Source organism: Musa acuminata, chromosome BXJ1-2 (assembly GCF_036884655.1).
Source record: "Musa acuminata AAA Group cultivar baxijiao chromosome BXJ1-2, Cavendish_Baxijiao_AAA, whole genome shotgun sequence".
Classification (NCBI taxonomy): Eukaryota; Viridiplantae; Streptophyta; class Magnoliopsida; order Zingiberales; family Musaceae; genus Musa; species Musa acuminata.
Window position 1 is genome coordinate 33,434,610 of NC_088328.1, and position 27,916 is coordinate 33,462,525.

The following is a 27,916-nucleotide window of genomic DNA, read 5'->3' on the forward strand; positions in this document are numbered from 1 at the left end:
GCATATATTTTTTATTCATTTCTATGTAATTACTCATATAGTAATACATCGACTTTGTGACTTTGATGAAAAATTTAAAATAAAACTATGATTATTTTATTATTAAAATTATTTTTAATTAAAAAAAAAGAAAAATTATATATTATTTGTTAAAAAAAAATAATTTTGATTCGAAACTAGATTAGATTAGAAATCAGAACCAGAACCGACACATTCCGGATCTCACTCGATTCTGATTTTTAAAAGTATCAAGCTGATATCATTGATTCCGGAACTAAAACAACCTATCGCGTAACTGCTATTCCCGCGACAATCACAGTCACATCCGCGGATAATAATCGGCTAAGATAGAAACTAATAAGAGAAGGGATCGGATGGTTTGATGATCCGGAAGACCGGATCAAAAGAAAGAAGGGGAGAGAACACAAAGCCGACGGCAAGCAGAGCTGCCACAGCGAAAAGAACAGACGTACGTTTTCATTCGGGGGATGCAACGGGTGGTTGTAGAACCACGTTGCTGTCCTGCTGCTGTAGCTTTTCGACGTCACTGTGGAGAGATGGTTGGCTTATTATTCACGCGTTAGGGACGGGTCGAGCGGGCCCCACCCCTGCCGTTCTCTAGTTCTTTTTTTTTATATATATTTTCTTCCTCTGTTTTATTTTGATGATCGTGCGTATAAAGAGAGCTCGAGCTCGAGCTCCACCAAACGAGCCTCCTCTCTCTCTCTCCTCCGATTGCGAGGGTCGCCTGTTGTTGCTCTTCCCCCTCTGTCCCTTTTCTCTTCTCGATCCCTCAGATTCCCCAAAAAGGAAGCAGTTTTCACGTTCGTCGTTGGAGGCCACCATATTAATCGTCATCCGCCAGTAGCGGTCCTCCGCCGTCTCTACTCGGTGCGTCCTCGACTTATTCTGTTCCTCGATGATTGATTGGAGGGAGTAAATATTATATTTTTCCCCTTTCGATCTTCTTTTTGGTTTCTAGAAGAAAACCATCTCATTTTCTCCTTTGCCTAGCTGCGGCTAGGGCTAATACCAGATGCATCATCCGGTACGACAAGCTATCGGGTGGATGGGTAACGGTAACAACTGATAATAATAATAATTATCATGTTGCTAAGATCGGAGATCGGTCTTTATGTTGCTAAGATCGGGGATCGATCTGCTTCTGCTACTGAGATAAGGCTTCTGTGGAGTTACATCCACTTTCATCTTGCTTGCCATCCCTTCTCTTCCCTTCTCGTTTCCCGTCCAAGATGACCGGACTCTTTCCCTGCTGATCAGATCTGTTGGCGCTTCTTCCTTCGACCTCTCCCCCTTTGCATCTCGCGTTAGAGCTTTCCACGCCGATGCCTCCCGGAACCTTTAGTTGATCCTTCTTGGGTTAGGTGTCTACTCTCGAGATTTTTTATGCTCTTGAATAATTCCTTCATATCAAAATGGATAGATTCCCTATTATATTTTATTTTTAATTTCTGATCTATGATTGGGTTGGGATTTCTGTTTGATCTGTGTGCATCATTTATTATTTCAACACTAACGAAGTAGGACTTATTTTGTGCTTTCTCTTTCTACAGTTTCATGGTTATTGGGGTTATATTGTCATTTCTACTAAAACAATTGAATGTGGTCACCCCTTGGTTTTTAGAGGTCCCATATCTTGGATTTATCAATTATGTTTCTTCGTCCCTCTAACATATGTGCCCCTTTATATCATTGGAATTCTGTTATACCTTAGTTCTTCTGCATCAAAAGTTGGCGCACCGATGGTAGTACTTATTAATGCCATTTGCAAGCCCTGCATCTTTTAGTTTTCAACTCAAGTCGCAATTAGATGCACACTTGTCTAAAAGATTGTGGAGCTCACTGAAAATGTGGGTCATCATTTATAATTTGTTGAACCATTAAATTCTTTCGCATGTGCTTGTTGACCTGATGAAGATTCAATATACATAAACAACCAAAATTAGAATGTTCATAGTACAGGCTAGAGTTGAGGTTCCTGGCCAATGGATCACGATGAAAGCTTGCTTTAAAAATATAGAGAAATTGAGATCATATGATTAAAGATTAACTTTGTGTCAATCATGTTAACTCTCTGGTAAAACTAGATAACTGGCTTCTTTTTTTTATTTTATGGAGAAAACTTGCTTGGAGTTTCTGTGATTATGTACGTCATAGTTATGCCATTTGAAAAGTCAAATATAGAGTTCAAATATATATGAACAGTAGCTTTTAAGCAACTCTCATTTATGCCCTTCTGGATTTGTAAAGATAAGGAAGAGACAAACTAGTTTGGATTAGTAAAATCAAAATTCCTATCATATAAGAAAAGGAAAAGCAAAATAGTATTAGATATATTATGGTCACCATAAGGATAGATGAACTTAAGGAAAACATCAATTTGTTTCTAATCATCAACTCCAATTTTTCCGAATCCAAATAACAAGACTTTGACATGATAGCTATATTTGAGCATCTAACCAAATAATGTTTCAGTAGGATAACAAAAAATATATTTTATTCTTAAGGATTCTCTCATGATCTAATGCTTTTCCACGTTGACAACAGGCAAGATACTAGACCTGCATTTTTTTTATTGAGTTGACTTTTTGATCAGATCTCTATATGTCATTAACTTCTTTAATGAGCAAAAATATAGACAATCTTGTAGATTTTGTTATATATGCACACACACATACACAAGAAAATGATTTCGCTCCTCTGTCTCCATCCTCTTCATCCATGGATCGGTGAATGATTTTATTCCGAGACATTCTTCTAAATCCAAATAAAAATCACACAAAGTAGTGCTTTTGGTATTCAAATATTGCTGTTAACTTGCTTTGACTTTTTGTTTATGATTTTTCCAGAAACCAATAAACTTGCTGTTTGTACATGTTATGAAATTTAGACCCCATGTAAACATAGAAGTCTGCGTCTTTTCCTTTCAAAACTTTCCTTTTGTATTTGTTATACAAGGAAGCAATAACAATTATGGTCACTTGTGCTCTCACTCGATTGCTATAACAGGAGCTCGTTGGTCAATATCAGTTAAAGTTTGTTTTTTTTTTTTGTGGAATGATTGTATATCTTATTGTTTCTATTTCTCTATCTTACTGCAGAGCTATGATAAAGCTTTTTAAAATTAAAGACCAAAAGCGGGAGGATGCAGCAAATTCGAGTGGAAGGGCTCCTGTCAAGAAGCAGAGTGCTGGAGAATTGCGTCTTCACAAAGGTTTGTCTAAAATCAAGTGTTTTTCATCTTTGCAACTACCTTTGTTTTATATTTATTTTCAAACACAGTTTTACCATTTGGCAAACTTGTTGGCATTGGTAAATCTTTGCTTATTGATTTCCAATGAGCATAAATTATTATTCCCTAGGTGCACACATCGTATATATTTATCCTCCATTATATTAAATAGAAATCCACTAAAACTCATGATAAAATTAGAGTGTTAGCATCTGATTGTGATCTAGATATCTTCATTTTGGCTGTAAATTGTATACCCTTCTTTGAAGAATTATTATCAAATTTAGAGACATTAAATTTGACCATTATGTTTTTAACGTGTGATATTATTTGCTTATTTTATGAATTTCCATGTGAAAGAAAAGATACAAATATCCAAGGTATAAAGTTTCAAATGATACCACCCGGTACGGGCTGTACGGTCCGACAGTAAATTGGTATGCGGACCGCTTGCTACCGGACGGTATTTTTTATTTATAAATTATATATACATATATATATATATATACATATATATATATATATATATAATATAGGCGACATCGCACATTATTTTTTAATTATATATATATATATATATTAATATATATATCGAAGAGTATATTGCTTAGTATATAGTACAATACCATATCGAGAAAAGTTCGAAACTTCGGTACAGTATGATATTTCAATCCTTGCATATATCTCTAATTTTCTTTTATGATTCTCAGAGGTATGAATTTGATTACTTAAAGGAGAGTTCATATTCAGATTCCTATTTACACTGAAGAACTTGTGTTATTAGCTTTGCTTTTTGTTTAACAAGACAAACCATTTGTTCTTGGTAGCATGGGCATGGGTCACTTAATCTTGAAATCGATGATCAACAAAGTTGAATTACACTTCTGTTATTACTTTTTATTTTACTAATTAGTAATATTCTTTTGGAGCAAAAGAATGGTCTTGCTCCAAGCATAGTTTTGCTAGTTTTGTTAAATGTTGGCTTTGGTCTGGAAACACATTTTTAGATGTTGAGCTCATCATGGCTTACTTTCCTGCAGTAAACTTTTACGAACAATTCTTAAATCTTAAGTACCATTATTTGATGATACTGCCAGAGACTGAGAGTTCTAATTTTTACTTCTCATTCAGTGTCGTGCGCTACTTTCAAGGCAGTTCTTTAAATAATCTAATATTGGAAAGGATGTTGTGTTAACTATTTGGTAGTTTTCGTTTTTTGTAACACTTCTATTAGATGTAGACCACTCTATTGAGCAAATTATTTGTCGATGCAATTTTTTGTCCATGGATTCTAGTCAGAAGTAATGGACAAGTAATTCATTCTTCAATTCGTTTTTCTGTACTTGACATAAATGGTTATGGAAATAAATATTGTTAATAGTTATTTTGGATTTTAGTTTTTGTAAAAAGTTTATATCTATTGCGCAACTTTCTAACCTCGCATCTCTTTGATCGGAAATGTTCTGTCATATAATAGAATCAGGTTTTCTACTCACAAGTTGCTACTTTAATTTTTCAGATATTAGTGAGCTTAATCTGCCCAAAAGCACTGTCATATCATTCCCAAATGGCAAGGATGATCTGATGAACTTTGAGATCAGCATAAGACCTGATGAAGGATACTATCAGTAAGTAGTTCCTGCCGGTAATCTCCAGCCATGGGATATTCTTACATTAATTGCTCCGCCAATAAAAAGTTATCTTATGTTGAAGGTTATTACTGCTTTACATGGATCTGTACTTTAACTAGCAAGCATATATAGGTTTTTGACTTTTTTGTATAAATTTGATTATTCAGTTATTCAATTTCCAAGTTCTTGTAAATCAATTGATCTCTCTCTTGGATTATTCCGTGTTACAGTAAGTTTTGTTTTATGAAGATTTTATTCATCTTCTACCTGTGATACTTTTGTCCTAAATATTGTAAAGCTGTAAAAACTTATGTTTTCTTTATGTTATATTGTTCTTATGGTGAATTTCTACGAGTCTTGATTAATTATATGATGCTTATTTATTTTTTAGAGGTGGTACATTTGTTTTTACCTTTCAAGTATCTCCTTCTTATCCTCATGAGCCACCAAAGGTCAAGTGCAAGACAAAGGTAAAGTTTGATTTGAGGCAATATTTACCAAATTTTGCCTTTTAGATTACATTAAATGTAAATTTTTTGCTCCAGGTTTACCATCCTAACATTGACCTGGAGGGAAATGTTTGCCTGAACATTCTGCGTGAAGACTGGAAGCCTGTGCTTAACATAAATACTGTTATTTATGGGTTGATTCTTCTTTTCATGGTACTATAATTTAGACTGGTGCTACAAAGTTTATTATTCTCCATTATATACATTGTTGTAGGTGTAGCCATGTCTAGCTAATTTCAAAGCATGTAGTACTCCTAGATTTAATGGGTTCTCCAAAATATAATCAGACAATGAAGGTATATATTTTTGCATCAAGAGATCAATTTAGAAGACAGGCAATGTTTGTTGGTTTATTCAACACCTCAAGTGTATATTTGATAATTGTTGAACTTTATGATATTTTTTTCTTTTGATTTTTTTTCTTGAATTAAAATCATATCATTTAAAATGCTCATGAAAATTAAGTCCAATAGTTACTTTGTTCTTTATTTGATATTTGATTGTTTCATGGCATTGTACTTGGTATGTATATGTTATGTTATCCAGTTTGAATGTGTTTTTTTCTTTCTAAACACATCTGCTCTGAATGATGGGTTGTCTCGAAACATCCTTCATGATTATGATTCGACACTTGTATGTTGGGATAGCACTTACATGTTTCCTGTTGCCATGCCAAAAATTAGTCCATATATATATATATATATATATATATATATATATATATATATATATATATATATATATATATATATTCTGTGATCCATGAACATTAGACAAATTTTTTTGATGCCCTTTTGTTTTATATTTTTTAGCACTTTAGTATCGTGTCACTCGATTTGCTTTATGATGGATGCACAATCTAAAAGAGATTGATTAAGCGTATTTCATATGGTATATAACTAACTGTTGTATATGGCTGCTACTGGTTTGTGCACAGCAACCAAACGATGAGGACCCACTAAATCATGATGCAGCTGCAGTCCTACGTGACAACCCTAGGTTGTTTGAGACAAATGTCAGAAGGGCAATGGCTGGAGGATACGTGGGTCAAATCTACTTCCCCAGATGCATATAACAGTGCTGTTAAATGGCAGCTTGTAATGTATGGTATGCAAGCTTTCATGATATAATACCTTGGAAACCATGGAATTGCCTATGTGAATTTTTTTACTTGTGCTGCTAAGTGTAAAACTCTGTTGATATTTATGTTCATTTCCTCTGCTGTGGTGTAAGTTGGTAAATTTGGCCTCTCATCGACTTGATCATGCATATATGAATATTGGTCTTATTGGGGCATACATATATACATACATACATACATACATACATATATATTGTTCAATTACCCTCGTCTTTTTGCTTTTCTGTGGGTAAATAAATTTTTAATTGATTTGATGACCTTCTATCACCTAACCTTGTTAATTGTTGGGGGCAATCATAGAGCTACAGTCTTTTGCCTCTATTTCATTACATGTTCATTTTCATCTCATGCCAACCTCGTGTGCTGGGTGCTGCCACGATTTTTTTTGTCTGAGCAAAAATGGTTGATGGCTATTCGATCTTTCAGCGAAGGACCGTGAACCTATGTTACTCGTTATTCTACGTAAGCAGGATAAGATGGAGATGGCTTCGGCAAGGTGTGTATCTCAGCAGCTGGCCAAACGCAATTCACTTTCTTTTCTTCTCTCTTTTTGCAGGCACGAATAATTTGCATGCGCGGATACCCGCCTCCTCTTCCTAGCTGATCAACAGATCCCAGCACAACATAAATGTTAAATGGAATCAGATACTAGCAGGAGTAATTTTCCCTGATTATTTATTTATTTAACGAGCTGCTCAAAACAAAGCTGGAATCACCTTTAAACAGCTAGTGGAAAAGAAGCAGTAAGCATACAGCCGTTCATACCGCATATGTGAAGCATTCCTACACGGAACGAACGTAAGCAAGGGATCACTTTTTCAACTTTTTTGGTCGTGGACACGATACGATGCTCAGCCAACAGCAAAAGTGAAGAGTGAGTGGATGGTCCAAGTCACAATCACATGTTGCTGGGTTCCTAGCTGGAAAGAGGAACCAGTATTTAACTAATGACAAATTAATAATAAATTGATTCAGACGTTCGGCCTGGCGTTCCCTAACACTCGTGAGTAGGTGGGTCGACGCAGACGGGTAGAATCACACACTTGGCCCGATGGTGGTGGGAACCTCCACATCTCATCTGATGATGAGCTCACGCCGACGGAAGCGAAGGGATCATCTGACTCGTTAGTGTTAACTAAAAAGCTAATTAAGTCGCTGGTAGTGGAGGATACGAAAGGCGAGCAAAAGTTTCAGATAAGCTTCGAGTTAGTGGAAGAACATAAGAGCAACACCACGAAGGCTAAAAGTGAACACGTACTCTCGTATTCCAAAAAGCAGAGAGAGAGAGAGAGAGAGAGAGAGAGAGAGAGAGAGAGAGAGGATTAACCCTACCGCTCGTTGAAATTCCCAGTATAATAAATTCCACTGGTTCCTCGTAAAAACGATGCGGGCACCATCGATCTGCGTCCGCTTGAAAATAGGACAACAGCGCACTGCTAATGTTGGGGATATGCATGCAAGTAGGTAGATGATGTTAGGCATCAACACGACGAATAGAAGCCGGCCGGAAATTAACCTGGCTTAACGATGGAATATAACGCACCGTCTTTTTTGCTAGAAAATGGAGACCACGCACCTCAAAATTTTCTTGCCGGACCAAAAGCAAGGGCACTTTGTTGGCGGCTGCAGGTTGCTTGGTTTACAAGATTATCACGACTCCCTTCTTTCTTTCCTTCCTCCTTTTTAGAGGAAGACTCCTCTAGCAGCTATTTAAAGGCAACCTTTCAGATTCTATGGCACTTGCTTTCCACAGATACCGCAGGGGACGAAGGCATCCGTTTTTATCCATCTCTTTCGCCTCGTAGCTATGGGTTATGATCTCTGGTCCGTGGCTCCCGATGATATAGGTTGACACTCGGAGGGGAGGGGAAGCAAGGGGACGAAGGTTCGTTCTTCCTCGCCAAACCCCTCCCCTCCCTTCTCCTTCAGTTTGTCCATGCGTTCCGTCTGCACACAAAGCGGAGCTTGTGGCTGAGGCATGCATGGCAAACCGGCAAGTCACGCGACGGCAGAGGGAAACTCCATGACGAGTCGCCCTCAGTTTGCACTCTCTTCTTGTCTGTAGCTCTACTACTCGTGCTCACCTCGTGTTTCTGTTGCGATTCATGTTGGAACCGAAGCATGATGATGTGCATCAACCCTTCTGACGGTCTACTGTTAAATAAGAACTCCCAAGGTTGGCAACAATCAGTCGACGGCAACGATACGATGGAGCTCATAGCGATGTGCTACTGCTACTATTGCTACTTGGGTCACAATAAAGTGTGAATTTATGGGAGCTAGCTGCTTGGTGAAAACCAGATTATACATTGCCCTCCTCCTGTTTCTTCGCGCTTAAGTTACCTATTACGACCGATTCGAATCATAAAACCAGTGAATTCACGCTTCGTACACTTTTGTTAAACTAATGGCGTGCATCATTGGTTCCGACGACAACTCCATCTGCCAATAATGCCTTCCGAGGCATTTGCCCTTACGCATCTTAATACACAGGGTATCTATAGTCTTCACACTCTTGTATATATAATACTTGTGTTAGCATTCGTCCGATAAACTCTGATTAATCACCTATAGCAATCTTATATTTATAGTGCTTATAATAAGAATAAAAGTTACATCGAAGTAATGAAAATGATCGGTTTGACGTTAACTAAATGTTCTATTCCTCTTACACGGAAGTACAAGTGCAACGATGCATGATTTATCTAGACTAATTATAAATAGTTACGAAAGTAAAATATCTAGGTTTATGTATCCTAACGGCATTAGTTTTATCAACAAAAATATAAAAACAAAAGGTAAAAATATAATTTTAACGTTCGGTAACAAATGACATCGGTGGTGGTGGAAAGTAGCACTGCTAGCATCGACAGCGACGTAATTACATGGTCGCCTCTAACGACGATAAAGTCCACTTTCACCATGATGCCACTCGCCTTCACGAGGAGCATGTCGTTGACATCGCTGCCCACCCTATGCCGTTCTACATCTACATCGACGCTGACGCAATTGCCGCTCGGTATCTGTGTCAGCATCGATACAAATATTGGTGGTTGTCACGATGTCTACGACGAAGATGGTGGCTACCTTGCTGCTAATCCATTAGGCGAATCTTAGCCTCAACTCGAAGTTGGGGACGTTAGAGCTCTTACCACTCCTACCGCGTCAGTTTTGGCACCACCTCTTGCCGAGCGACTCTTCTGTCGCTCTGCATCTACATCAGTGTTGACGCAGATGCAGAGCAGCATCGCTCGATAATTACTTCGACGCAGATGCAAATGTATTAGATGTTGTCTGGGCTGGGTCGATAGTCGAGAAAACCCAACGACCCGATCCGAGGAAGGTGAATTGTGGCGTCCACAATGGAGCATGCCGCCTTGCAAGAGTTATACAAGTTGAAGAGCTAGAACCAGTCGATGATGGATTCCGCCCTTTGTGGTGTGACGTTGGGCACTAACCAGAGCTCATCCACGTTGTTATCATCGTGCGGGAGGCCATTAGAGCAAAGGGCGAGTGCAATCATGAACGTGCCAGAGGAGGCAATAGAGTGCTTCTTGCACGTGGTGGAGAGTTCCGAGTGAGAGCGGATTGGGGGAAGGATGGGGGAGGAGATGGTAGGGAAAGGCATCCTCAATTACGAGCTGGGTGGGAGAGGAATTTAGGGATTCCGAGGCATTGCTCCCCAGAGAATGGGATGGCAGAGGTGCGAGGGAATGGGGAGCAACCACTACCATGTGTCGACATCAACATAATTTCTGAATGACAACTGCGTCAGCATCGACGCATATGCAGAGTGGAGCGAGACAAGCAACGATGAGATCGGCGGTGCACTGCTCACAGAGGAAGGTGGTGTCACTGTGAGAGCGGACCTTATCATCATCGAAGGCGACTAGACAACTGTATCGGCATCGACGCTAGTGGTGCCACCGTCTACCACCACCAACGCTATCTGCCATCAAACGTTAAAATTATCTTTTTTATCTTTTGTATTTATATTTTTATCGGTAAAACCGGTATCGTTAAGATAAATGAATTTAAATATTTTATTTTTATAATTATAAAAATATTAATATATCTTTTAAAATTTATAAATTAAAAATATTAAAGATAGCTATTTAGTGGTTGCTGCACTCGCCCGATTTATCTCTTTTCATTTGTTTGCTCGTTTTCCCATCAATCAGACCGGCGAACTTCCCTAATCGCGCAGCCCATGAGCATGTCACATGTCAGAACCACTGCCGATGGGTTCGTTTCCACCCAACCCAACTGTTGGGCATCCACTTACGTGGCTATCTGACACCCTATAACATCCCTACGGCCAACTAGTCGAGATGGCCATCCGAACCCGTCTCGATTAGGGTTATAATTAAAATCCATCTACACCGTCGAAGCGTTACGCGCCCGAATCACAGCCCTTATTTGGGTCAGGGGACGTCTCCGTCTCTGTAAATCCCGGCGAAGATCGACGCCTATTTCGCAGCCGCGATCGCGTCGCCGCCTTCTTTCCTGTCGTCCTTTCGGTTGGCCTCCCTCCCGTGCCTCCGCCTCCGCCTCCGCCTCTGGTATTCCCGATTGTTTCCGTTTCCAATCCACGTTCTCCATCTCCAGAGGCAGGGCAGGTTAACTAGTTTCTTTTTCCTGATCTAGAGCAGGTCGGGGACTTCGCTCAGCTTCCTGGTTCTGGTTATCTGATGGCTGGCGGTAATTTCTTGGGAAGAGTCATCAGCTACGTCGTCAACGAGTTGGTCGTGGAAGGCCTCGCTAACAAGTAACCCTCTGTTCCTTTATTGGTTCCCATGCTATCTCGCAGCCTGTTCTTTTTTTCCTTGGGTGTATGCTTCTTAATCTTCTAGATGGGTCTTCTGATCCATTTCTCGTTCGACTCGTTCCTTCGAAGCTGCAAAGGCATCTTTTAGTTTATCTCTCTTCTTCTGTATTCCGTTCCAGTAGACTGTATTTCAGGCATATGCCGCCGGCTGGGGAGATCGAGTGCACCCTTTTAGCATAGCCAATTGACGTCCGTGTGGTAACGAGGTCACATTTGTTTGAGAACTGATTGCACCTGGTCTATGCTTCTGAGAATTGTTTGTTTTCCCTATCTTTTGACAAATATTTCACTTAGATGATTAAGAAACCTGCTTCTTTTGCAATTTATACAACCACGATGATCCCACAGGCCGTGATGATTCTATGGAAATGATCGCATGCCAGTTTATCTTTTTTTGGTTTGCAGTATAATAAATACCCTTTAAAATTTTCTCCTTTTTATATATATTTTTAGATCATTTGGGCTGCTTTATATTTTATGTTCTTTTCAAGCTTGTCCTGTTTACCGATTTTAGAATTATAAGAATCTTCTTGTTAGACAGCTCACAAAACTGTAATCATCCTTCGGACCTGTAATGACTACTGTGGAGGTGATGGACCATCTATAGGACCGAAGTCGTTGTCATTCTATTGAAGTGCTTTACAACATAAAACTATTTGCAGTGTTATATCCTTTGCATTCATTTTATATCGAATATGATTCGTCTGTTTTATGGTTTATGTTTGTGTTTGAAGCAAGAAAATTTGCCTTTTTCTCTGTCTCCTTAGTTGATAAATGCATGGTATGTCTGTTTTATGGTTTATATTTGTATTTGAAGTCAGAAAAAGTTGTCCTTTTGCTTTGTCTCATTACTGGAGAGATTCAGAGAGGTTTGTCTGCTTTATGAGTTTATATTTGTATTTGAAGCAACAAAATTTTGGTGCAAACTCACTGTTGCATTTGAGCATTTGAATGATGGTAAGCCACATGTTCGTACCAACTGTTCTGGCTTGGTTGCCAGATTTTCTTTCTCAAGTTTTCTGGTTCATCCAAGAATGTTAATTTAGATTTTTGTGGTCATTTGATATAACCTTGACGTTATGATTCGGTGTGAACAGCCGTGCCTTTCAAAGGTTTGCCGTGAGAACTTCTAAAGCTATAGAAGATGTTTCTACTAAAGGTAAATTATCTTTGCTTTCTGTCTTTTTGGAAATGTAGATGTAATCCAGCTCATATTCCTGAGCCTGAAAAAACATATGCTTTTCCATCAACGGACATAAATATATCTCATGGGCTAGTTTGAAATATTTTGTGGATTTTGGTTAGAAGTATTGCAAAATTCGAAGTACCAGAATGTCCTGTGGGTTTTTCTTAGAAATTGTTGTGAAAATCGGATGACCAGTACCAGGGTCTTTGACAGCTTTGTCTTTCACTGTAGGATTGTTGCTTATTCTACAATATGTGTGCTTGATTTGTGTTTTGTGAAGTATGCATCTCAACCGGTGGGATCTATGCAATTTCGATGCCTTTTAAATTGCAGAATTTGACCTTTTAAGTTTTACAGATCACCTTACTATTCTCGGGATACCAAAAAGAAAGTGCTAGACTATACTCATTGACACATCTTAGCAGTATAATGCGGTATAGAAAGAACTTGCAAACTGTATTCATTGCTCAAACTGTGTCCATTGGTGAACATCGTTGCAAAGATCTTGTAGTTATGTAATATAAAGGCTAGCAATCTAATTTACAGTTAAAATATATGAAAGACTGATCATTTTTTGTAAATTATCATTCTGAGTTGGCAGTAAATTTCTTGCTTGATCTTGTAGTTATGTAATATAAAGGCTAGCAATCTAATTTACAGTTAAAAATATATGAATGACTGATTATTTTCTGAAAATTATCATTCTGAGTTGGCAGTAAAATTCTGGCTTGGGGCAACTTCGTTTTCATTTGCTACTTTTGATGTCTCTTGCAGCTGCTCAGGCAAGAGAACGACTTGTTGCGCAACTGAAGGATGCCACAAAAGATGATGATGTATGTCTTTATTCATAGAACAGTCTTTTGCTAGCCTCTAAGCTTTTCTGTTGAATTCTTCATGTGATGCCCTCTAATCTGTCCGGCTTCTTTTTTGCAGTCCTTCAGGAGGCCTTGAATACTTAAGAAGGTTCTTGTTAGATCCATGAAGTCATATTGTGAAGCTGTGTTATGCCAGTAGACCATGATTTGTGCAGCCGCAGAAAGAAATGCTTGTGGTGCTATACCTGCTCGATAGTTTTGTTCGTATCACGGTCTCTTTACTGTAATAGGTGCAATAAAGTGTCAGAAATTGATGTAGTAATACAAGTTCTTTTGCAACATAAGATGGTGGCAATGAAATTGCTACCATGTGTTATTCTTTTTCTTTTCTTTTTTTCTTTTTGTACCTCTATTCCTTTCTGTGTTGATTTTAACCTCCCTCGTCGACCAGTTGCTGTGGCAATGAAATTAAGATATCATGATTATATAATCAGTGATGCAGTCCGGGGTAAAAAGAATTATAACGTTCAATAAAATGATCTCCGAGGTTTTGTCGTGCCCTAAAGAATAGTTATTGGTTTTTGCTGGGTTAGTCCCAGAGAATTGCAATGTCTGTAATGAGCGAGGGTTGGACGAGGGCATATCTCGGTTCCTAATCACTGTAGAAGTCGGGGCTGCAGCTAGCCATGTCGATGAACTATCTGCCCATGCGTGATTCCTAAACATGATTATAGAATATGAATCAAATCCTCGATGGATTCTGAGCGAAACCCTTGGTAGTTTAGGCCTCTGGTTTTAAGGAAGCTGAGCTGTGTCAAAGCGTCATCTGAGTAGAGGGCAAAACAAGGGTAAAAATGAAACATTTGGTCTCTGCGGAGAGGAAAGAAAGAAAAATGCAGACAAAAAGAACGAGCAACCCACGCAAACAACAATCTCTTTGACAAAGACTGAAATTTGACAAAATTTTCTTTTACAACAATCTCTTTCCTTTTATACAGATGTACAGTCATGCAATCAAACTGCAAGAAGTACACAATTGTAATCCACATGCATTTCCAAGCTTCCAAAACCCACGAATTTACAGTTGATGAACATATTGTACTCATATAGGCCCTGAAAGTTCAGAAGATTCCTCCATTTACAGTTGATGAACATATTGTACTCACCTAGGCCCTGAAAGTTCAATTGCTTCTACCACAAACGAAGAATCCTCCATGAAGTCTATATACTTTGGAGTAAGCTGCTCTGAAGATCTTGACTTTGGGGTGTCCATCCTCTGTGAGGCTTCCCACTTTTCAGCAAGCCCATCACCTTCCAACATTCTTACCACCTCTGACATCTTTGGGCGCTGGGAAGGGTGAAATTGCGTGCAAAGCAGAGCCACTTGAATCATCTCCTCAAGCTCAACTCTGTTATAGTTATTTTTGAGGTCTTTGTCCACCATCATGTACAGCTTGTTCTCTTGATGGAGTTTCTTTACCTGTGAATGTCAAAGATAACATTAACCAAACTGCAGATCATTGAGCCAGTAACAAGGTTATAACCAACATGTCCATCTTGAGTTTTACTATTATTCGTGCAACAATTTTGTGAAAGTCGAAACTGCATGTTTACAGATATATAGTACAGTGTGCTGTCATTGAATTTCTAACTCTCCATATTGTTATTGCAGCGTTCTTTGTGGTTGGATGTATGAGTGAAGCAGGTTTTACGTCTCCTTACCTAAATCACTTCTCATATTAGATATACCATGTGTGCATTTCAAATAAATGTAAAAGAAAACAACTGAACTACAGGTTACAACTATTCGATACATGTCCATTCTGAATAAACTATGTTCATGGTGCGCACTCCAAGTTATGAGGAACATATGGCATTTCATCCATTTCAGTCAAAAGCTTCTTTGCATTATCTTTGGCAGTTTACAACAGAAAGTTCCATCTGACACCCCATTTCATGAATACAGTTGCATACGCAGATCTGCATTCCATTACTGATTTCTTTAGAAGCTTGAAAAAGATTACTTGCTAACTTCTCGTTCTCTTTTTTCAGGACATGTTAGTTTAAACCCAAAAGCATACGTGTGGTAATCTTGACATGTCTGGAATTTAGATAAGCATGAAACAGCTAACTATGAAGCACAACACCAGTGCTAACTGATAAAATGGAATGTGATTACAAAGCTTGATGAAAGTTTATTGACATGATCACTATTTATACAAGTTAGATGAGAAGATTTTCCTCAACAAATCAACGAGATTTCCTCGTGCATTTGAGGAAATCTTATCTATTGTCATGCCCTTGCGAGATTGGGCCCCTGTCAAAGATGTTGATCTTGGACCGATGCAATGAAAATAGTTTGCGGGTGAGAGGCTTCGTGAGCGAGTCTGCTAGTTGATCAGCCGTATATACGTGAGAAACGCGTAGTTGATGTATGACAATTTGATCTCGCACAAAGTGAAAGTCAATGGCAATGTGTTTAATGCATGAGTGAAATACTAGATTGGCGCATAGGTAGGTGGCTCCGACATTCTCATAATATATTGTAGGAGTAAGTGTGGAGTTGATGTCAAGTTCCTTGAGCAGATTCGTGACCCAATTGAGTTCTGCAGCAGTCATGGTGATGACACAATATTTAGCTTTAGTTGTAGATCGTGTGACTATCTTTCGCTTCTTAAAACTCCAACTGATTCGATTAGCTCCAAGGAAGACAATATACCCTCACGAGGATGTTCTATTATCAAAGTTCCCTGCCCAATCAATATTGACAAAGGCATGGAGATGAAGTGGGGAGTGTTTACGAAGAAAGAGTCCATAATTGAGGGTCCCTTTAAGATATCGCAAGATTCGTTTAATTACAGACCAATGCATAGTAGATGGTCGATGTATGAATTGTGATAATTTATTAACTGCAAATGAGATATCTGGACGGATGAGAGCTAAGTACTGTAAGGAGCCAAGTACTTGTTGGCAAAGATTGAAATTTTATATTGTACCGAAATTTCGAGACTTATTCGGTACAGTATACCGAGCGATATATATATATATATATATATATATATATATATATATATATATATATATATATATATAGGTAAACCGCTCGGTTTACCTCTATGCGGGGCAATGTCGCCTCTCTTCTTGGGCGATGTCGCCTCGATTAAAAAAAAAAAAATTACGACGTCTCCTCCCTTCTCGGGCGATGTAGCCGAGGTAACGTTGAAGATAAAAAAAATTACAGGCGACGTCGCTCGAGAAGGGAAAAAAAAAATTCTTCGCCTCTCTCCGCCCTACGACGACGATGCCTCTTCTCCCGCGCGCGGATGAGAAGTCGCCGACAGATGAGGAGAGCGACGATCTCTAGGTTCTCTATTTTTTTCCTATTTCTTTCTTCACCATCTACCTCTTCTTTCTTCTCCCTCGGTCACCGTCGACGATAACTTCTCCATCGACGGTACTGCTCGGTCCATGTACCGGTCTGTTGACGGACCAGTACGTATCGCCCGATATGGGCAGTATCATTCGGTATTGCAAACCTTGCTTGTCGGTATTGAGTAGGGTCCGTAGCAGAGCTCTCATCACATAATTTAAGTGATTTACTAGTATAGAGGAGAGTTGTAACCTCTTTCGCGCCCTGCATATTCGTCTTTGATAATAAATCTTGAATATACTTTCTTTATGATAGAAAGTGTTCTCAAGATGTATATGTTGCTTCCACTTCTAGAAAATAGCTCAAGGTTCCTAGATCTGTGAAGGAGAATCGACTTACCAATTGCTGGAGAAATTCTTTGATATTCATAGGATTATTGCCTGTGATAATAATGTCATCAAGTTGTCGTAAGTGCCAGCCTTTTGTGATGGCCAAACTGAGTATAAGTTGGATAGTTGTACGAAACTAAATGTCTCTGTGAAGTCAACACCAGGTCGTTGACGAAACCCTTTGGCCACTAGACGTGTTTTATATTTGGCAACGAATCTATCTGGGTTCCCCTTCATTCGAAAGACCCACTTACACCCGATGATATTTTGTGTGATGAAAGAGTACAAGGGTCTATGTAGAGTTATGGAGGGTCAAGGACGTGACGCGGTTTGAAAATATCACTTTTAGAGCGTGTTGTCATTGAATGTCCAGGGGTCGTGGGATTGTTAGGTTATGTTGTAGGTATAAGTGGTGGAGAGTCAGTGACACGAGCCTGGTCAGGCTAAGGTACTTCAATGTCATTGGGTCCAGGAGAAGGTAAAGACAATGGTTGTGTTTCTAAGGGCATTGCTTCATCAATAAGGGGAATTTGTAAAGAAGGAAGTGGAGAAGTAGTGGAGGGAGTTAGGAGCTACGGAACTGAAGTAACAATAGAGTGTGAATCCTGAGGGGAAGGACTGGACGGTGTTGTGGGAGGCTCGTTTGACAGGATCGGAGGTATACTCCAGTGATGTATGTTTGTTGGAGTGGCTCGCATGGCAGGCGACTCGTGGTTTTGAAAAGGAAAGGTAGACTCCACAAAAATAACGTGACGTGATATAAAGACTTTTTGAGTTTAGGGGTCGTAGTATCGGAAAGCATTATGTTTAAAAGAGTATCCTATAAAAATATGAGGCTTAGATCTTGGTGTTATCTTATGTGAGGCACAAGGACATAGCTATGGATAACATAGACATCCAAATACTTTAAGTTTCTGAAGATTTAGAAGTTTATGAAATAGTTTTTCAAATGGTGACTGATATTGTAGGACTAAAGTGAGCATACGATTAATGAGGTAGACTATAGTTTGAAAGACTGCTGACCAAAAGGTTGGTGGTATGGAGGCTTGATGTAAAAGTGTGAGACCAATTTCAACTATATAACGATGTTTGCGTTTGGCAGAGCCAACTAGTTTAGGAGTATATAGGGGTGACTTAAGGTGTTGTATACCACAAGCTAAGAGACAGGATATGAGGGTTTGATATTCACCTCCGCCATCAGAGTAAACTGTTTTAATTGTAGACTGAAAGAAGTTCTTGACCAACTTTCTAAAGTCGGTAAAGATTATTGAAACTTCAGATTTATGATGAAGAGAATATAACCATATGTACTTAATGAAATAGTTTACGAAAATGATATAAGATCTGAACTTGTCAAAAGAAGTGGTTGGGGTAGGGCCCCAAACATCGGTATAAATAATTTTAAACGGTTTAGAGCAGGATATGGAGGATGTTCCAAAAGGTAGTATATGACTTTTAGTGCTAAGACCAGCATCACAATGAATTATAATGCTACTTGTTTAAAAAATAGGAAGAGAGTAAAGAAAAAATAATTTCTGCTAGATAGAGGACGAAGGATGACCAAGACGACGATGCCACACATCAATTGAAGTTGCAAATGAAGAGTGAACAATGGGTTGGGTTATTTGTGGAGATGACGACCACTCGTAAATGTTATCTTTATTCTGGCCTCGAACCAAGGATGCCCCGTGCTCAAATCTTTAACAAGAAAAGAGTCAGGAAAGAATTCAATTAAGGTATTATTTTGTTTGAAGAATTAAAAAAATGAAAATGATGTTTCTTTTAATGTGAGATGCACACAGAACATCATCGAGTGTAAAAATTATGATATATGAATTAAGCGTTGTGGAACCAGTATGATTAATGAAGATTCCTTTACCGTCACCGATGATTATGTCTTCATTTTCACCATAGTTGTTGTGGATGGACAAATTCTGTAGATCATAAGTGATATGATGAGAGGCCGCAGAGTCAAAAATCCAATTATGTTGACTAGTAGTCGGAGTAGTCATGAGATTCGCTTGAGGCCAATTTGATGGAGCAGGACGTCTGGGTCAAGACGGATAGACTTTTGCGGAGTGTCCGACTTTATCACACAGCTGAACTCATTGTTGGTTTATGTGGTCATTACGCCAGGGATGATGGTTATTGAAGTTGTTACTTTGATAGTTTTTGAAGTTTTGATTGAAATGTTGATATGGATAAGGGGAGGTTTGTTTGGTACCCATAGGTTCAAGAGACATCTTGGCCAAACCTTTATTGATGTTCTTGTTATACTGGTTGCTTTTATTCTTGGATTTTTGATTGACTTGAGCTGTGATGGTTGGTCTTAGCAACCTATCATCGCGCTTCAAATATGTCTCATAGTCAGTCAACTTGTCATAGAGTTCTTCGAATGATATCGGTGAGTCGCATGCCCGAATTGCTGCTGTCAGCGTCTCCTAAGTCATTGAGGGTGTGGACTATGACTTCTTCGTCACTGAGGGAATGATCTATCAAAGCCAAGTCATCGATGATAACTTTTTATATTTTGTAGATAATCAGCGATAGTACTTCCCTTTTGTTTTATTTTCATTAGACTGGATAGGAGACTGAGCATCCGAGTATGCGAGCAATTTGCTAAGGTGGTTTGCAACTTGCACCATGCTTCTATAATAGTGTCACATGAAGATATGAGTGGGGCGATGGATCCAACAATTAAGGCTTGAATTGCTTGGAGGATGAGACGATCTTGGCATAACCATAGTTTGTAGGTCGGATTTGATACTGGAATGAGTTCTCCTAGAATGGTGATCATCGTTGGTGAATAACTGAGAGAGCCATCGACGTAGCCTAGTAGATTATATCCAAATAGGAGATTAGAAAATTGTGTACGCCAAGATACGTAGTTGCCACCTTTAGATAATTTGAAGAGGAATATAGTTGCAGCATTGATGGAGATAAGGTTCGTATGTTGAGTAGTGCTATGGTTCCCTACAGGAACAATACATGGAGCGTTAGAGGTAGACGATGAAGACATTTTGAGGATAAGTACCGATCTGAGGGATCAAGTTGGGAGTCTACGGTAGATCAATAGGGAGTCGCTTCCTGGCCAGCTGGTGGCGTTGGTGATGATCAAGCTCGACTGCCTCCTAAAGCAGGCAAGATTGCAACCGCCAAATGAGAAGCAGCAGTAGATCTCAGCAGATTTGAGCAGAGATCTATTGGTGGAGGAAGAATCGACAAGTCTGTGCTGCGACTGCAGATCTGTGAGAGATCTACAGTTCTTGTCCCAAATCGGTGAGAGAACTACAATTCGTGCCACAGATCTGTGTTGCCACTGCAACTTCCGTGAGTCGCAGGGAGGAGAGTGCTGGGGTGTGACGGGGCAGAGAGCGCGACGGGGTTGTAGAGGCAGGGCAGCGTTTCTTCCTCTTTGCTTCTCTGTTTTGCCGCCCAAAACTCCCACCTTTCTTCGTTAAGGGAGAAGGTTAGGCTCTGCCTCCGTAGGAAGAATGTGGGGGCGCTTACGTCCTATTGTCCGCTAGAGGCTTGAAGTCCACCGACTATGATTAGATTGGCAGCAAAGAAAGAAGGCCATCGAGCAACGACGGATGTGACAAGGTTGGCGCAGGTGACAACCTTGACATCATAGGTTCATCGCTGAGGACAACAGGGAGATCGACGTAGTGAGTGATCGGTGAAGAGGCTATCGTAGAGTAGGACCTGTAGGGAGGCAAGGCCAGTGAGGGATAAGAGCGGCCTAGTGAGATATGGCTGAGGAAGCTTTGTTGAGGAAGAAGAGAGCGACTTGGATGACGCCCACGAAGTCCAGTGCCGTGAGTAGTCAGTTGCCTTGTTGCGACGGATCTGCCGAGGGAGGCGCAGGTGATGGACGAACTACTGAGTTATGGTCAGCCGGGCGATAACGACAAAAAGATGCGACGAAGCACCGGAATCGCTGTTGGGAAGAAAGCGACGGCTACTGGACAGTCGTTGTCGTCTCATATCAATGTCGCCGAAGGTGGGCCGAGGCAGAGGAGGAAGCTCAGGGAGATCGACGGCGAAAGCAGGACCAAGCGTGGTCTTGCCCTAGCCGGGCGGGCCTCAGAGGACGAGGGAGGAGAGAAGAGAGAGTTCTCGACGTCGACTCGGTGGAACGGGTCTTACTCAAGGAAGAAGAGGGGGAGGAAGCTGCAATCGTCGCCGATCTGTGAGATGCATGCACGACTCACCAAGCACTTCTCCCGTTGTACTCAGCCATTTGGAATAGGTTGTTGAGGCAAGCGACCACTCGTCAACTCACGAAGGGAAAGGGAAGACGTCGGGGTATCATGTTAGTACTGTAAGTAGTAGTGTATTGTGAGTTCACAAGCTCACTGTGAGTTCAAGCGAGAAATCAACCGCAGTGAGATGTCACGCTTTTGCAGGAACGACGGTGGGGTTGCTAGGGACGAATGAGCGATTGGAGCAGAAGACGAAGGTACCACAAAGCAATTAAGGTTCTTCGTCGGGAGGTTGCAGGACTCGATGAGGATCGATTGTTATTGTTGGACAACGAGAAGAGAGCTTACTCTAGGCAAGTGGCTATGATACCATGATAAAATGAAACGTGATTACAAATCTTGATGAAAATTTATTGACATGCTCACTATTTATACAAGTTAGAGGAGAAGATTTTCCTCAACAGATCATTGAGATTTCCTCGTGCAGTTGGGGAAATCTCATCTACTATCACTAACAATGCTGCTCAGCGTTACCATTATAATCATTTGTTCATGCCCCATTTAGGATTTTAGGTCTTTATGTGTTCTTTTTTAGTAAGAAGCATGCATTCTTCTCCAAGGATTACTTGGCATAAGTTTTAGCATTCGACTCGAAAGATTTTTCAGTTGTCTAAGTTAAATTGATTCTTAAACTTGAGACACCAAAGAAAATGGATAGATGACTATAACCAGTTTTAATGAGGACTCTTGCTAGAGTTGCACATGTCACTTGAGCATTTCTTCTTGTCCTAACCTAAATTTACACAATTTTATCTTTTACCATAATTGACATGAGAAAGCATAAAGAAAACTTACCCAGTCAAGCATCACCCCTTTTTGATTTGTGAGTCTTCCAAAATCCAGTGCTTTCTGACCAGTAATCAGCTCAAGTAATAATATACCGAAGCCAAAGACATCAGTCTTCTCTGATGATTGACCTGTTGAAAGATATTCCGGCGCAATGTGTCCTACTGTTCCACGTACTGCTGTTGTAACATGTGACTCCCTGTGATCCAAAAGTTTTGCCAATCCAAAATCCCCAACCACTGCTTCAAAATCTTCATCAAGAAGAATATTGGCAGCTTTTACATCACGATGAATAATTTTTGGATCACACTGCTCATGCAGATACAATAATCCTCGGGCTGTCCCCAGTGCTATTCTCTTTCGCCTTGACCAGTCTAAAGCTGGCTTACCATGAACATGTTCTGCAAGAAACAAAACTAATAATAAAAAAATGTGTTTTAAAAGCAGTGCCGCATATTTTTCATTTTTAACTCCAAGAAGGTTCGATTACATCATGGCATAAAGCTTTTCTCTAGTTTTTTTACTGTTGAAGTATGGAGCAGATGCATATCATAAACAAAAGAGGAAAAATACTACAAAGCAAGCCCAAAGGCCGTAATCTGAGATAGGAAGCAAGAGAAAGGTCACAGGAAACCATGGTGCAGTGTGCACAAGAAATTCTCTAGGATATTATAATGAAACTCAAGGGAATCACAGGCACATAATCTGTCACACCATAATGTGAGGGAGAAATATTAAGGAATATCAATTTGTATTGATGACAGCATTTTCATGCAAGCAATTGATGGAAAATGTCAAAAGAATACCTGGAAAAATGATGTAAATTTTCAGTATTTTCTGATAAAGTATGCAAATCATACATTGATTAAAAGATAAATTAATTCTAACAAAAACTATTGTGTAATTTTAGCTTACCTGAGTCACCAAAAAATTTGCTGAAGGATGCTAGACATCCAAAATTTCTTGTGTTCTAAAGTTACTGATGTATCAATGGCTAGTGGTTACTATGGGAAAGGAATGCTTGTGACAGAACATGCTACAACTTCATATTGTTCACAGGCCATGTTATATGAAGAAGGCAAAGACATAGGACATTCACCTCTTAGTTGAGAAGCTACACTCCCATTAGGCATGTAAGGATAGACAAGGAGTCTCTCATTTTCTGTTGTGCAGAATCCACAAAGCCTAAGTAAATGACGATGAACTGCCAAGCTTATCATTTCAACCTCAGTTTGAAACTGAACTCCTCCAATGGTGTTATAGTCTCTCAAACGTTTAACAGCCACTATGGTGCCATCACGCATACAACCTTTGTAAACTATTCCATATCCTCCTTTTCCTAATATATTTTTGGAATTGAAGTTATTGGTGGCTACTCGGAGCTCCTTAAATGAATACCGCTTCAAGTGCCCAAGGCATACTTCTGGATCATAGTGATCTGCAAAAGAAACTGTCTTTAGAGAGAAACAAAGATAAAACTCGCAGAACCAGGTCACTAACTATGAGAAAATAGTTTATCTTAAGTCACAGATTCATACAAAGTTTCGTAAATTAGTGCCTGACCACAACATCAAAAGCAAGAGGTTAATCATGCAATGACAAGAGCCTTGAGAAAAGGACCATTGCAGTGTTTCAATTGATCAGACACTCATCTTCTGAGCTAACAATGGTTGATGAATTGCTAAATTTGAACCTCAATACAAGCAATCTGATTTAGCAGAGCAAAGGAAAGTGGTGGCTTTTTGTGACTTCAAGTTACTCGAGAAATTGCTAACCTTATCTCTCATAGCAGGTCCCTACACATGTCAGTGACAAAGTACAATATGTTGCATGCAGCAGGGTCTCAATATGAAGAGAAGATTAATGAAAAAGTAGCAAGGTCTGGGAGTAGATCTAATGACTGTTGGAAGCATAAAATCAATGGTAAGCAACCGGGAAGCTAGGAGACTATAGGAAGTAGAAAACAGCACCTAACATAATTACAAATATAAATGGTGGCTCTTCAAATTGCCAAAGGCAGCATAAGAGTTTGTCAAAGATCTGGCATCAGTGTTAAAGAGAAATTGTCATAGTCAAAATAGATTTAGTCCATCCTTACAAAATTTGTAGTTATTCCATCCTTTACAAAAAAAGACAGACCAAAGAGAAGAAGATGCAAAAAGAAAGACCATCAAAAAGTACCTGATTGAAAGTACAATCTAAAAGAATCTCAAAGTCCCTTACCAGTTACATCAAAAAAGATTTGCTGATTATGTCTGTGCTGCCACCAAAGAAACAAGCCAATAACAAATACCAGTAATGTAACAGAACCAACACTAACACCAAATGCAATAGCAACACGCTGACTTCTTGTTCCTCCAAACCTTGACTGAGCTGAAGAATCCAATACGCCTAATAATTAGAGGAGTTATTAAAGGATTACTTAAGTTCTCTCAAAATTTCCTTAACTGTGGGAGCAGAGACTCTACAGCATGAGAAACAGCAGAAGATACAGCTTACCATTTAGGTCATCTGGTGGATATGAAATTGGATCGAGTGATGTTGAAGAGCAGTTACTTCCCAAATTTGTTCCACATATTAAAGGGTTTCCAATAATGCTGGTAAAAAATTTGAAAACAAATTACTCTCCTAAGAGGAAAAAAAGTTGGAGAGCACAGAAATAGAGACTGAATGTGTTACTTGAAGGTTCTCGCAGATATTCTTGGCAAGGAACCACTCAAGTTGTTATAGGAAAGGTCCCTGTAAGTGTTATCAGCCTTTAAAATGCTATCTTTAGTTTCAAGTGGCATGTTTTACAGCAAAGCACTCAGGGCTTACAGATTGCATTAAGCTGAGTTAGAGAAGAGAACATACACAAGAGTGAGACCTTTGATATTTGACAATGAGTCAGGGCAAGATCCAGATAGACTATTGTTGTTTAGTCTCCTGAAAAAGAAAGCAAAAAATCATAAGCCTCTTGATCTAAAGATCAACAATGTAGATACTAAAAGAGACTATGAAACTGGAGAAATCATACAGATAATTCAAGTTTTTAAGGTCCCCAAGTGAACTCGGAATAGTGCCCCCAAACTGATTGTTGGATAAGTCCAGTGTCTGGAGTTTCTCTAGTTTGCCAATCTCAGCAGGTATAGGACCAGATATAGCATTGTTTTGAAGCAGCCTACAAGAGGAAGCACCAAATCTTACCTTCTTCAAATACACAATTTAAAAATAACTAGCCAAGCAGGGCCCTTCAATCATTGTTAACTACCCAAATTTTTATAGAATCTCTGAATTAATATAACATAACTTTGGTATCCACCCAATTAAACTTGAAAAATCAAAACTCATAGAGGTATTGCACGCTTACACAGACTGTAAATTCGTGAGATTTCCCATCCCAGGAGATAATTTTCCAGACAAGCTTTGGCTGGGCAATCCCCTGACACGATAAAGCAGAAAAAATAAATCAAGGATGTACATTACTGAGAGGTGTAAAAGGAAAAGCAGTTCAATGCTGCAAAAAAGAAAAGTGTCAATTAGTCTTACAAGGCAGAAACATAACCATCAGACGTGCAGGTGACCATCCTCCAGCTGCATGGATCTACTGAGTTGATATCCCAATTTTCCAAAACATTGTAGGGGTCATTTAATTCCATTTTGATCGCAACCAATGCTACAACTGCATTCATATAAAGACAAGATCAAGCATCAGAAAACAAGTTATAAGAAAGGGATTGACAAATACAAGAACATTCAATAATTGTTAGATTACTAAATCTGAATGGCAAAGTGACAATATTTCTTCTGCTAGAAATTTGCTAATAGATGATCAGGGCAAAAGGTGAAGTGGCTTCTTCAGGTAAAGTGTAATGCTTCAAATTTAGATGGTACACTGGGTACTGGTGCACTGTGTCAACTATCCTAACAGTCGAGCTGTACAGAAGTTGCCGAGTCAAATGAGTGGAAGAGTTGAAATCTAGGCAGGTGGCATGGGCTTCAAGAACACCAAATCATAAAAGATTACTAGCATTTCAAAAAGCAACTGCACATTGCCACCCAAGGTAGTAAGTAGTAAGCAATTGCATTATGTCATAACAGCAGAATTAAAGGTAGGGAAATTCAGGGTAAAGCAACACAGAAAGTTGAACTGGCATCTCACTTATCTCTATCATTATGAATATATAACAAGGTAAAAAGAAACAGTCAGAAAATTATGGGAGTTAGATGCAGATGCTCTTACTGCTGAAATTAAATAAGATAACAGATGAAAGGGGAAACAAATGGTCCGAACACAGAAGCATATAAAATGGAGGGAAGAAAAAGAAACAAGCGAACGCAAGGAGGCATCTTCCAAGAAATCTGACGTCTATCAAGCCTTGCATACATGGAAAAGCAGAGGACCATTAGGAAGAGCTCGAATTGGGAACCACTAGATTGGGGCAGATATTAAAACAATTACATGGCGTCTTTGATAGTGTCCTCGTTTAAGTTCAAGAACAAAAAAAAAAAGGAAGGGAAATGAATGGAGAGCTACTGACCTTCGTAATTTATACCAGAAGGCGAGAGCGTTGCCGCGGACAAATAGAGAAAGTGCAGTAGCACCAAACAAAGCGTCCGACAAAAGAAAACAACTTTCCACTCCATGCTCCTTCCCCAGTCCAAACTCTTCCCTTCTTCTTGTGTCGTTATGGCTACAACCCATTTGCCACGGCCACCATATCCGCGCCAATCTACAATCATACGACCATCCAAGGCAGCAAAACCACAACAAACCAGCAAATTACCAGTTCGAGATGAAGATAGCAGAGAGCCAAAGCCAGCGGGAGCCCCAGAATGAAACACCCGCGATACGATAGCACAAGAAGCCGACAACACAACCTTATTCCCTCTCCCAGATCTTTAAAAAGATCGGTCCTGTGAAGGAATCACCTTGGCTCCTCACCTTTGTCGACCAAACTCTTAGCAAATAACCCCCTGCCGGAACCGGAAGAAGGAGAGAAGCAAAATCCAAGGCTGCTCCTGAAGACACGAAATTCCTCACAGATCTGATCAGAGAGATTTCAACCAACCCGGAAGAAATTTCACCGACCCAGCCCCAGAACTAATTAAGAAGGCGTTCACGGAGAAATTAAGAAGGGAAAGAGACGTGGAGAAGAGGGAGGAAGGGGCTCTCCTTCTTGAGTCGGTCCTGCTTCCCGAGACCGCCTTAGTGCTCTGCGGGCTGAAGAATGGAATTGATAGAACGAGCGTCAGGGAAAGCCACAAATGTCGCTGCCAGATCTGTCAAGGAGTCTATTCTTTTCATTCATCGCGAAAAAGAAAAAGGTATATGCAAGAGATATACTGCGCCCGCCCGCGCTGTTACTGTTACTGTTGTTGTCGTTGTATCTGTAGCTGTAGCTGTTGTCGTTGTTGCTCGCCTCGCCTCGCTGTGGCAGCACAGCAGAAGCAACAGTGGTAGTGGAGGTGGTGGTCTCTCGGCAGCGGCGGCAGAAGCAGCAGCAGCAAGAGCGAGGGAGATGGAGAAGGCGAGGGCGAGGGCAAGGGCGTGGATGGATTCCTTGGGTTCTGGCAGGCAGAGTCCCATATCGTCCTCCTCGCTAGCTCCCTCCCTCCCCAGGAAAAGGGCAAAAACCGCGCTGCAACCAGACACGCAAAGAGCCAATGCTAACTGACAAAGCCGACACGGGCGCAGATGTACTACAATGACATCCTTGCTGTGACCGTGACAGAGAAGGAGAGATGCTTCTCAGTTCTCACA

The 27,916-nt window shown here is 39.9% G+C and overlaps 2 protein-coding genes and 1 long non-coding RNA gene across 6 annotated transcripts; 2 read left to right on the plus strand and 1 right to left on the minus strand.

The window, feature by feature from the left end:
- Positions 1-666: 666 nt before the first annotated feature.
- LOC135611290 (NEDD8-conjugating enzyme Ubc12-like) lies at positions 667-6,646 on the plus strand. 2 transcript variants are annotated; one of them, XM_065106908.1, is made up of 6 exons: positions 667-891; positions 3,123-3,235; positions 4,773-4,881; positions 5,276-5,354; positions 5,430-5,546; positions 6,331-6,646. In XM_065106908.1, the coding sequence occupies exons 2-6, from the start codon at positions 3,127-3,129 to the stop codon at positions 6,466-6,468; spliced, it is 552 nt and encodes a 183-aa protein (XP_064962980.1). In that variant the 5' UTR covers positions 667-891; positions 3,123-3,126; the 3' UTR covers positions 6,469-6,646. The 2 variants fall into 2 exon arrangements, with proteins under 2 accessions (XP_064962980.1, XP_064962989.1); XM_065106917.1 differs by lacking the exon at positions 667-891 and adding an exon at positions 1,123-1,380.
- Positions 6,647-10,878: 4,232 nt separating this feature from the next.
- On the plus strand, positions 10,879-13,753 carry LOC135611294 (uncharacterized). Of its 2 annotated transcripts, none has more exons than XR_010486492.1 (5): positions 10,879-11,096; positions 11,187-11,302; positions 12,460-12,521; positions 13,323-13,381; positions 13,482-13,753. It is a non-coding gene; the product is annotated as an uncharacterized LOC135611294 (long non-coding RNA). The 2 variants fall into 2 exon arrangements; XR_010486493.1 differs by having other exon boundaries at positions 10,956-11,096; positions 11,182-11,302.
- A 528-nt stretch (positions 13,754-14,281) lies between these two features.
- LOC103976618 (protein NSP-INTERACTING KINASE 3) lies at positions 14,282-27,817 on the minus strand. Of its 2 annotated transcripts, XM_009391884.3 has the most exons (12): positions 27,500-27,817; positions 26,694-27,376; positions 25,702-25,834; positions 25,523-25,594; positions 25,190-25,333; positions 25,027-25,098; positions 24,853-24,912; positions 24,673-24,770; positions 24,397-24,564; positions 23,273-23,611; positions 22,183-22,574; positions 14,282-14,843 (listed from the first exon to the last, which is right to left on the minus strand). In XM_009391884.3, exons 2-12 carry the CDS (start codon positions 26,893-26,895, stop codon positions 14,526-14,528), a joined length of 1,998 nt encoding a protein of 665 aa, XP_009390159.1. In that variant the 5' UTR covers positions 26,896-27,376; positions 27,500-27,817; the 3' UTR covers positions 14,282-14,525. The 2 variants fall into 2 exon arrangements, with proteins under 2 accessions (XP_009390159.1, XP_009390158.1); XM_009391883.3 differs by having other exon boundaries at positions 24,397-24,546; positions 26,694-27,808.
- Positions 27,818-27,916: the final 99 nt, after the last annotated feature.